We start from the raw sequence: 11398 nt of genomic DNA on the forward strand, positions 1-11398 counted from the left end.
TCATTAAACCATTTTCCAAGTGTTTTCACATTGTTTGAGTTTCTCTGAAGTTGTTGCGTTGGTATTCGGGATGCTTCACACATTCCCATACAGACTTCTCAACTAAGCCTTCCAACTTATTTTTTCCAGCAGGTGCTCTCAGGCATCCCAGGATCACTCTAAGCACACTGGTTCCTCCGCCACCCGTACCCTGGCTTCGGCACGCTTCCCCCTGTGCTCCGTGGGGCGCTGGGGCCACCACACTGCTCTCTCCCCAGGCCCCAGTGGCTTCCTGGGCCCCCGAGTCTGGTAGCAGTGGTCTCCTTCAGACCCCCAGGGCTTTGTGTGATCAGTTGATTCATCTGTGAGAGAACTCTTCAGAGGTCCCCTCTCGCTGTGTATTTGACTGCGGAACTGTCATTGAAATTGACTTTAACAAATTTATTGTTTAAACCGCCCCCCCCTCCACCCGTGCCCCTCTAGCATTTCCTCCCAGGTCCTGAACAGTCATTCTCTGGGGTCCTCTGAACTTGGCCCTCTGGTTCTCCTGTCTGAGGGTACACAACTTAGCTCCCTCTATATAGCTTCTTGTAGCCAACATTTAGTGTCTTAATGCAATTAGTCGACTGCATAAAAGGGAAAATTTGAATCTTAAAATGAATTTCCCACAGAGAGAAAACCAGCTTGTTGAAGAGCTCTGGGAGGCATCCTGTTTAACTAGTGTGTATGAACTGAGTCTGTGCGTCCCCCTTGAATTGGCAGACGGAGAGAGACTGAAAGAGAAAGCTTGCGCTATGGTCTCAAGGTATGGCTGCTGTCTTGAAAGGGGCCCAAAATGGGAAGACAAATACTGGGTCCTTTTCTCCTCTGCTCCTACATCAAAGGATGCCTCGCTCTTTTCCATTCCACCCTGTCTTGTATTTATAACTTGCTTTTCAGTTTGTAAAGTTACTCTTAAAACAATTTCAGGTTTTAACAGGAATTGGCTGTTTGGTAGAGACAGCAGCGGGCTCACAAGCATGAGGACTTCAGAAGGCAAAACCCATTTGTCACGGGCTAAGGCATGAGGATAAAAGCACTGATTCCATTCTGTTACCCTGCAGTCTTTTGTAAAAAGATTGTTGTTATGTTCTAACCCACTCCAGTGGTGTCTACCAAGAGGAACTACCCATGAGAGGGTATGAATTCTCCAACTGCAGCCTTTTCTCTCTGCGAAGACCAGGGCCATTCTCGGCTTGATGCGGGGCTTCGTTGTGCCAGCACGTCCACTGAGTCCTCTCCTGGCGGCCTTCTCTGTGTAGTTGTCTTGCACGGAGCCCAGTAAGTCCTCTGCCCCACCCACCCTGGGCCAGCTCCCACACCCATAGCTTACAGCCAGCTTTCCTCCTACCTCTTGAGTCAAAATCTTGATCGAATTGGGTCAAACTCTTATCTTCAGGCCAGCCATGTGGGTCACACAGCCCGTGTGAAACTCAGCTGACCTTAAAACTAGGTATGAGGTTGAGGCTTAACGTTGACTAATAGAGGAAGCCAACTTCATGTGTTATAAGATGCCCAGTGAGTAGACGATAAAGCAGCAGCAGCCACGATGAGGCTCTCACTTGTCACTGTGAACTTCAGTCAGTGGAAGGGCAGCTAAAACAACATGGTGTAATTTTCCCATTCCTTTGCCCCATGACCAGGTTACAGAATTAGGGCTGATAGTTTTCAGCCCTTCTCTCCCTCCTCAGAGCCCTGTTCCTTCCATGAAACCTTCCACAGCTCCCCCCATGCCTTGCCGAGCTCTTTCCGCACCCCTTCGTTGGCAGCTACTCACCCCTCCCTCACTCCGCTTCCACCTGCCTGTCCTGTGTGTGTCACCACAGTGCACTGGGATGCCGAGTGCTTTACACGGTGTGGCTGAAATACAATGACAAAATTTTAAGTCCCTAACGGACTCTGATGATACTTCTCTAGCTTCCCTGGTAGCTTGCCAAACGCTGGGCACAGAATAGGAAGGTGCTAGGTCAATACTTGGTGAATGGAATTGAATTCCCCTCTGGGGCCAGGATATGAATCGAATGCCTTCTCTCCTGGTAGAGATGCACATCACTCCTGTTGGAATCCCAAATGCTCAGGGGCTTTTAATAGCCATGGCCTTCGATGTCAAAGTCTTTTCTGATTTCAAAGTCTTTACCCAATATTAATTGGTGGCTTGATGAGTTAGGGCCTTATAAACAGCCACTGCAGTTAGAGGAAATACTGCTGGGGACAGGGTCACTTTTTGTGGGAGAACCTGACCTAAAAGACCTCTGTTGTCCCCTCTCCTTCCCCAAACCCTACGGACTGAGGTTTCTGTTTTTGTTTTCTTGGCCACGTGTGTGTCTTGCAGCTTGCGGCGGGGGCGGGGGTCTTACTTCCCTGACCAGGCATCGAACCCAGGCCCCCCTGCAGGGAAAGCTCAGAGCCCTAACCACTAGACCGCCAGGGAATTCCCCAGACTGAGGTTTTTGTGCTGTGGCATCAGCAGCTATTCATAACCCCCAGACACCCTCTGACAACGATGCTCCCTCTTCCTGATGCCCTGATGCTCAGCTGGCCTCTCTCCTGCTCTTTCCGGCACGCCACAAGCTAGCTCAGTGCTGTGAGCCCTGCACCCAGGGCGCTCCCCATCACCTTCTCCTGGTTCCTGCGTAAGGACTCCTGGCGTATCCGGACACCATGTTGCCCCAAGCACAGCCCGTTTGGGCCACTGTACGCACCTGGCTCCCCTGCATTTTCCAAGGAGCCATCCTGTTCTCTCCCCGCAGCAGGCTGACCGCCTGGTGACTAAATGACCATTACAGGCTTGACTGCCGAAATAAAGCTTACGGTAAAGCAGCATTTTCACAGAAGCATTTATTATGCAAAAACGTAAGGCTCTAGCAAACCAGTATAAATTAAGACCGAGCAGAGCAAAAGAGGGTTTTCCATCCATGGCCGCGTGCCCTTTTATCACACAGCCCTGTTCCAGTAAGTCAGCTGAGGCTTTTCCCACCGTGCCATTGTCCTTTGGGATCTTTCTAGGTCTGAGTGGAGCGGAGTCTTCTTTTGAGGCCTTTCCCAATACGGCTGTGTCTTTTCACTCAGTGTGAGGTGCCCAAGTGCCTGCAAAGAATGTGGTCTCACTGCCCCCTCACCTTGTTCGTAGTCAGCCATGACACTGGACTCTTCACAGCTCGCTTCCCTGTGAGAGTGTGGGCTCCGGGAGGGCAAGGCTGGGCTTCTTCATTTTTTGGTCCCCACAGGCCCTGGCACTCAAGTTCTATCACGGGGAACGTATGCTTGATTGCAGGAGGGCCCCTTCCTGCGCCCCCAGGCCTCTGGCTCCCCTGCTCCCGTCCCTGATCCACCACTGCTTCCCCTCTTCGGCCACCACCAGCTGCTACCTACCCTCCCACTCCCCCCCGTGCCCTCACCCTTCACAGGGAGGCACCACAGCCTCCCTGGCCCATCACCAGTTACCGTGGAATGATAGGCTACGCTGACAACAGAAGCGAAGTTTACAGCAGGAGCGAAGCCACTCAAACACTGACAGAACAATGCAGACCATCAGGACATGCGCTAACATCTGTGGTTTCTCTGGCGACTTTACAGAACACAGCCTGAACTCCTCAGCTGTGTTGGAGGAGGAGGGTGCCCGTCCCCCAGGTAAGAGCCCAGAGCCACTGGGGACGGGGCCTGCCCACAGCCTCCAGGAAGCAGAAAACCCCGGAACATGCTGCACTCCCAGCGGGCTCCTCTAGGACAAGGCCTGGGGGACGCACTGCCTGCCGGCGTCCAGGGGGGAAATTCTGTGTGACAGTTTGCAGTTGGATCTGACCACAGGTTACAACTTGAAGCATCCCGATCATAAAGAAGAACCCTTGGGTGGTGGAGAAATATGAGTGAACTGGTTTGTAAATACTTTATCCTGTGTCTTTAACAATCTGGGCATCTGCAGGTCTGGCCTGTGGTGAAATTCCAGGTGCTGTTAGCGAGGGGGCAGGTCCTGCAGGCGGAGGGCAGCATAGGTGTCCTTGGTGGCCGTGCTGAGTCCCTGGGGAAAGCAAATCAGAACAGAAGAGGGGGTCAGGAGCTCTGTGTGGGCATGAGCCTGCCTGGAGGCCAACAGGTATCTGCTGCAGCCTGGCCTGTGACCTCCCGCCCAGCTCAGAGGCCCAGGAACTGTCCCCTCATGCCACAGGTGGGGCCTTGGCCCATGCAGCTGCAGCAGAGATGGTCCTGTGTCCCACTGGGAATGGCCTTGGTGCAATTCCTTCCCAGCTAAATTCTCACCTTCTCCCGGCTTCCCAAGTACTGTGCCCTACAACAAAGTTGCCTGTCAGACCACAGAGGAAGGAGAGTCGCCCAGCTGGGACACTGAGCTGGGAATCCGCGGGGAGACCTCAGACCTGCTCCAGACAGCGTACTGTCCCTGATACCCAGGCCTCCGGGAAGCCGGCACTTGTCACAGGGAAGAGAGTGGCTCCTTGGCCCCCGCCCTCCCGAGCCTCCTTCCCAGGCCATGCTACTACAGTCGTGTTCTTTGTCAGGGAACAGGCAGGCTGGTCCCCATCTCACTGGAACGTCTCCCTCTCTGGTCCAGGAGACAGATCAACAGCAGTGACACGCAGTAAAATTTGGGGGCCCTTTTGCCATCACTCTGAACTCAGGGAAGCCAGGTAGCCTGAAACTTTGGAGTCAATCAAGCAAGCTGTGAACAGCCCCAGTGAGGCACAAAGAACCGAGTAAGAACCCACTGGGGATTATATTTTAGAGAAGTAGGTTGGCTGTGCTTAGTTTGCATAATTATTCACCCTGATTTGCAAAAACTAGGCACCTGACTACATTTTCTATTTAAAGTTATTTTTCTTAACTTGTCTACTTCAATCTTCTCACCCGTCTTCCCATCCTATTAGGTGTGAGGGTATGAGGCGGAGCAAGGCTTCTCCAAGGGCCCAGAGCAGCGGCGCAAGAGGCAGGAAATGGCTTGTGTGGTGTCCTTTGCCTGCATCTGCCCTTTGCTCAAGACCACACAGCCTCTGGGCAGCTGCCGCTTGTCTGCTGTGCCCAGTTCCCCCCGGGGCTCCCACGGCCTCCTGACTAGAACCAAGTCATTTGCCTGAATGGTTGAATTCTAGCCCCGCCCCAGGGGCTGACCAGCAGAAGAGTCACCACAGGCCTGAATGGGTGCCCTGGGCTCGCCCAGCCCAGCTGCTGACAAGAGCTGGCACTGCCAACAAGCAAAACAAGGGAGCGTGACCTTGGCTCTGGTTAGATGGTGCCACCCCGGGAAGAAGGGCCAGCAGCACTCACCTGGTAAAGGCCATCATGTCCCTTGCCTCTTCGCCGCTGGTTCTGTGGAGTGAGACAAGAAAAGGCTAGAAGGTCAGAGAGCCAGCAGCAGCCTTCCTGCTCAAGAGTCCTCCTCAGAGGACCCCCAGAGAGTCACAGGTGACTGTCTCCCAGTCAGCACCCCTGCCCCGGGAGAGAAGGGTCCTCAGGTCACTGGTCAGACCTCGGCCTCCACAGAGTAAGCTGAGGCCTGGCTTTGATGGGGCCCGGGTTTGCTGTGCCTGACCCAGATCCTCAGAGGCATCAGATTCCTGGATCTGGGCCGCACTGGAGCTGGCCACGCTGCCACTGCTTGGAATAAACAGGCCTCCCTGCAGCTCTCAAAATTCTTGGCTAACTAGGAAAAACCGAATGGAGGTTCCTCAAAAAACTAAAAACAGGGTTACCATATGATCCTGCAGTCCCACTCCTGGGCATATATCTGGAGAAGACTATAATTCAAAAAGATACATGGACCCCGATGTTCACTGCAGCACTATTTACAATAGCCAAGACATGGAAGCAAGCCAGACAAAGAAAGACAAATACTATATGATATTACTTACATATGGAATCTAAAAAAATTATACAAATGAACTTACTTATAAAACAGAAACAGACACAGACGTGGAGAACAACAGGCTTGTGGCTGCCAAGGGGGAGGGGGTGGGGGAGGAAAGGACTGGGAGTCTGGGATTAGCAGACGTACACCAGTATGCATAGGATGAGTAAACAACAAGGTCCTACTGTATAGCACAGGGAACTGTATTCAATCTCCTGTGATAAACCATAATGGAAAAGAAGATGAAAAAAAGAGTATAGAGATATATGTATAAATGAATCACTTTGCTCTAAAGTAAAAAATTAACACATTGTAAATCAACTATACTTCAATAAAACAAATCTTTAAGAAAATTCTTGGCTAGTCATCAGTGCTCACTGGGAACGGCAACTAGGTCGTGGGTACAAGCTCGGGCTGTAGAGTCCGTTCAAATTCTGGCTCCCTCATCACCAGCTACGTGACCTTGGGTAAGTTGTTGGACCTCCTGTGCCGGGCGGGTACACATTTCCCATTGGGTTATTGTGAGAATTAAATGAGACTATCTACCTGGTAAAGCACTGGCCAGGCCAGCTTTGTGGGCACGCCACCTATGCAGTCACACGGAGATCAAACCTAGACGGGTTCAAAGCTCTGCTCTCACTTATGGAAATTCTTAATCATTTATGACTGAACAAGGGGCCCCACCATCCTAAGTGCTGAACATACATTGGCACACATTACTCACCTGATAATTATTATGAACGTTGACAGACTTGGCCTGTTTCTGCAAAGCATGGACCACCTTAGTACTTAACTTGGTTTTTAATCCTGAAAGGGTATCAGCACTTTCTGAGTACCTAATATACTATCAAATGGATGACAGCTGGACTAACCTTTGCCTCTGGCGGCCACCACGTGGGCTTTTGCAGGTGATAGGAGGAAGGGATGGGACTCTTTGGAGCAGCCCCCATACCACCCAATCCTTGGGAATAAAGAAAGAGAATCACTCACCTCGCCCTTCATCCCGATCTCACTGTAGGCCTCCGCCATCTTGTCTTTGCGCAGCTCCTGAAGAAGAGGGCGTGAGACACCGGTGTTACCAACTGATGTAGCAAACAGTGGGCTCCCCTACAAAAGGAAACCTCTGGATTCCCCAGTTGGTGGGGGTTTCCACATTCAAGGCTCCAGAGACTCAAACATTTCTGCCAATAACCAGCTCCAACCCCCTCTCCCCCTCCTCAGCCCTCTGGAATCTCCTCTGAGCTGCCAGCCCTTTGCACTGAGCTCAGAAGCTCAAGAGAGGTTCAAAAGGATAAGATGTGGAGTCCCAGCCAAAGGACACGCACGTTGGACAATGCCACGGCTCACCCCAGAGCCCCCAGAAGCATCTATTTGAGCAAGTTGTCTCTTCACACAGCCAACACCGTGGCTGTGCGTGGGCCAACTGCAGGAGGGAGGGAGAGTAGCTCTCTTTGCAGTGGCTGACCCTCTGCGATGGTCCCGTGTGGCAGACCCAGATCAACACCCAGGATGGTGAAGTTTTCAACACGAGGCCACACTCAGGACACTCCTCCGGCCCCTAGGAACAGCAGCCCCGCAGAGGGGCTTGCCCAGCTTGACCTCACTGTCCCCCCAGGTCCCACCAGGCTGATCCGGGAACTCCCGCGGCAGGCTTAGGGGCCGAAAGAAGGCAAGCCAAGGGGCCATACTACGAGCAGCCACTGCAGGCAGCAAGCAGGTGAGGCACTACTTGGCCAGGGAAGTGAAGGTCAAGTCAGGCAAAGACCACGGAGAAGGGAGCAAAGCCTTCATCCAGAGCCCTCCTCCAGCCCTACCCTCCAACTTTCCAATGCAAACTGTGCCACGTCCTCTACTCACATTGTACACGACTTCATGGGGATTCTTCTTCCTCTGCCGGGAGAGACGAGGGGAAGAAGTTAGAGATGGAGAAACAGGGATCCAGGCCAGGAGAGTTTCAGCGCCCTCCCCAGGCCCCTTCCCCACACTCTCTGTGGGCTCTGCCATCCGCCTGTGCCCTCCCCGTGCTCCCGCAGCTGTGCTCCGCCACTCACAGGCCCTCACAGCGATACCACACCTCGGATTCCCTCGTGCACACGGACACGCTCTCTCACACCCAGGCTGAGCTCTGCTCTTAAGAAGACCCCACTCGGGCCTCCTCCAGCCGCTCCCCTCCCCACAGGGTGTGGAGTCTACAGCTTAAAAGGACAGAGTTGCTGGGAGCCCGGCATAAGGGCCTGCTTGCCGCATTAATGTGTGTGAGGCCCCTTGCGATGCAGGAGGGAGCCAAGGGCTAAGGCGGAGAGGGGCAGCGGCAAACGGGGCCCCATCTGTCTGCATGGCCAGGCCTCTCGCACGTCAGGGTCCAGCGTAGTGGCAGCGTGCGCTGGCATTGAGAAGCCCTCTCCTCACTGCCCAGCAGAGCCCTCACACGCTCACTCACACACACACACACACACACACACACACACACACAGAAACAGCAAGGCCCTACCGGTTTCCCCCCCATCTCAGGGTCCAGGCCCCCTCTCCTATCCAAGACGTCATACTCCTCTCTTCGTCCTACATTAAGCTCCTGAAACAGAGAGAAAAGCGTCAGAAACCGGAAACAGAAGCTCAGGAGGATGCGGCCAGTAGGACTGGGAGTTCCTTCTGGGCGGTGGCTCACAAAGGAGCACGGACTGGGAGATCCATCGGCTACCGTCATCTCGGAGAACATCTCAAAGAACTTATTACCATGGCGGCGGGGGTGGATCATCGATTCAAAGTCCCATTGCACGGAGAGCGTGAAGTCGCTTCTCCACCAAAGGGAAGCTTCTACACTTTCCTCCTCCACTCCACCCCTCCAGCCTGCGAAACCGCTGCCAGGCGGGGGCTCGCTAGGGGCAGGCGCTACACTACGCCGGCGCTTGCCGTGCATCACACCGCTAGCGCGCCGCATCCTCAGAGAACCCCCCCGAGGCAGGCACCATGACTATCCCCGCTTTCGGGGTTAGGAAACTGAGCCCCAGGGAGGTTAAAACAACTTGCAAGGCTGACAGCCGCGGACGAGACCTACAACCGAGCCCCGGCCGCTGTTTTCCCCACGTCCCAGCAGAGGACTGCACTTTCTCTAGACCGGGCTCTACGGGAGAGGCGGACTTACATTATAGACCTGGTTCTGGCCCTGCTGGTAGGCGGGGACGTCGGCACTCCTGCTGAACTGTATGGAGAAGAGGAGAGAAAGCGTGTCACTCTCTGCGCAGGCAGCCTCGCTCCGCTCCTCGACGGCCAACGGCGCGCGCCCTGCCTGCGGGGGGGCTGGGTCCTTGCGGGAGCCGGTGGCGCGGCAGCTTCTTTTCTGAGCTCAACTGTCCTTACACCTCCCGGAGGTCATGCGTAGCCACCGCACGGGCCCGCGGCACTAGCCGCAGCTTCCGGTCCTTGGCCCTCGCCCTCGCGCGTGCGCAGAGGCGCCGGGCTCGCGGGCCGCGCCCCCTGGGTTCCGGGCGGTTCTCCAGGCCCCTTCCTCTCAGGGGCTCGGAGGACACCTCGACGAGGATGGTGTCTGTGCAAGGTCCCACCTTCTAACTTGACCTCTGCAGCAGGGTGCTTTCCGTGTGGCACTGTGTCCTGAGGACCTGCCCCGGGCGCATGGCCTCGATCTGTTTTCAGTTCATGCCCCTCAGCTGAAACTGCGCGGTTTTGCAGATTCAGAGCATTGGGAACCACCTGAGAGATCATTTAGGGCAGCGTTGCTCAAACTTAAGAAAATCCATAAGACACGATTTCTTATAATAAAATCTTTTGCAAAGTCCAAAATCCAAAAGAGAAATGGGTTGAGGCACGGAAGTCATAACGACTGAGGCCTCCGTTCAGGAAGTCCTTCCACCCTCTGCCCATGCCACGGCCACCCCCAGTCCCAGCCCCTCCAAGAAATGCAGGGTCTGCAGGGCACTAGGTGAAAACCCAGGCTCTGGGCCAACCCTCCCTCGTACTGATAAGCAAACAGGTTTGAAGAGAAAAGGCTGGCCGAGGATGGGTCAGAAGTTGGACAGCAGAATCTGGAAAGAGATTCCCCACCTCCCTGCTCTTCACTGCCTGAAGCATAACCCCCTTTCCTGCCAGCAGAAACCCTGCCCTGGGACGCTTTGATGTTCACACATCTCTATGTCTCCTCACTAAGGGGCCAGCACTAGGCTCACCATCCCACTCTGTCCCACTCAGCCAGACATCCCCCCCCTTCCCCACCCCCCCGCAGTGGGCACACTTGGCTGGTCCCTGCTTTGCCCATGTACACCAAGACTCAGGTACCACCCACGCTTGAGACTTCCCAGCACCAAGGACCTCTGAACATCAACCGAGCTGGGAAGCCCATGCCCTCCCCCCAGAACCCAGTGGTACCCACCTTCGCTCTCAGGAACAGGGCAGTGACAATGACACCGTAGATGAAGAGGATCCCATCCAACAGGTAGCATAGTTTAGGATCGAGCAGGCCGAAGCTCTGTGCCGCTGTGTGGAGAGATGAGATTGGTCAGTCAGGCTCAGGTGACGGAACATGCCCTCACACCCCCCGGGGGCGGGGGGCGGGGGGGGTGGGCAGGGGTCCCCTGAAGGGTCAAGGAAACCACGACAGGGTGCTGGGTCCACTCTCCATACCCCACCTGCACAACCTCTCTCCCCACCTTGGACCAGCCCCTGGGAAAACCTAACCTGCCCCAACAGTGGACATGGCACCCCGGTAGGGCCACAAAGCCTGGAAGGCAGGAAGGTGAATGGAAGGTGAAATTGTCCACTGTGCACAGGGCGGCTGCCTCACGGCACGGGAGCCCAGCTGGGTGTGAGCCCCATCTGAACCATGCATTCCGGAAGCCACCCCAAATTACCAAGGGGCCCCTAATCCCTACTGCCATAACAACCTCGGTCAAACTTTCCTTTGCAAACTGGAGTACAATGGAGTTGGGGAAAGAGGTACGGTAAATATTCTGGTTAAACAAAAGTTAGCATTTCTACTTGAAAGCTCACTGCACTATGAGTGAGGAGACACTGTTCTTCCTACCAGGTATGTGTGCGGCAACTCAGGTGTAAAACGGGGCGTAGTAGGCGTCTCACTCCGCCCCTGCCTGGTATCAGAGAAGCAGCAGTCCCGCGGCCACAGTCTCTCCCGGGCCCGGGGCGCCCTCCCGTGGCCGCCTGCAGGACTACGTCGGGGCTACGGGAATGGGATAACGTGCACTGGAACAAGGTCTCATCCTTACTAGTTTTGTGACTTGGGGCAGGTTATTTACCCTATTTCAGCTGCCTCTTCTGTTGACCAGGGTGAAAACTGTAACATTTCTTTAGTGTTTACTCGGTGCCGGACACCACTTTGATGTAATAACTTGTCAGATCCTCCCAACAGCCCCACACGGACACACGGAGGCACAGAGAAGCTCAGTTTTCACCAGGAGCACGCACACGGCAAATGAGAAGCAGCCCAGGACAGCCCAGGCAGCACGTCTCCTCTCCTTTCCCCCACGTGCTTCTGCCACAAGCCCTGGGAGCAGG

At 54.6% G+C, this 11398-nt stretch overlaps 1 protein-coding gene across 1 annotated transcript; it reads right to left on the reverse strand.

Moving 5' to 3' along the window:
* Window positions 1–3970: 3970 nt before the first annotated feature.
* On the reverse strand, window positions 3971–10715 carry CD247 (CD247 molecule). The gene is made up of 8 exons (XM_065900681.1): window positions 10565–10715; window positions 10260–10363; window positions 9018–9074; window positions 8367–8447; window positions 7733–7765; window positions 6866–6922; window positions 5296–5337; window positions 3971–4036 (listed from the first exon to the last, which is right to left on the reverse strand). The coding sequence occupies exons 1-8, from the start codon at window positions 10713–10715 to the stop codon at window positions 3971–3973; spliced, it is 591 nt and encodes a 196-aa protein (XP_065756753.1).
* Window positions 10716–11398: the final 683 nt, after the last annotated feature.

The sequence above is a fragment of the Phocoena phocoena genome, chromosome 1 (assembly GCF_963924675.1).
Source record: "Phocoena phocoena chromosome 1, mPhoPho1.1, whole genome shotgun sequence".
Taxonomy (NCBI): domain Eukaryota; kingdom Metazoa; phylum Chordata; class Mammalia; order Artiodactyla; family Phocoenidae; genus Phocoena; species Phocoena phocoena.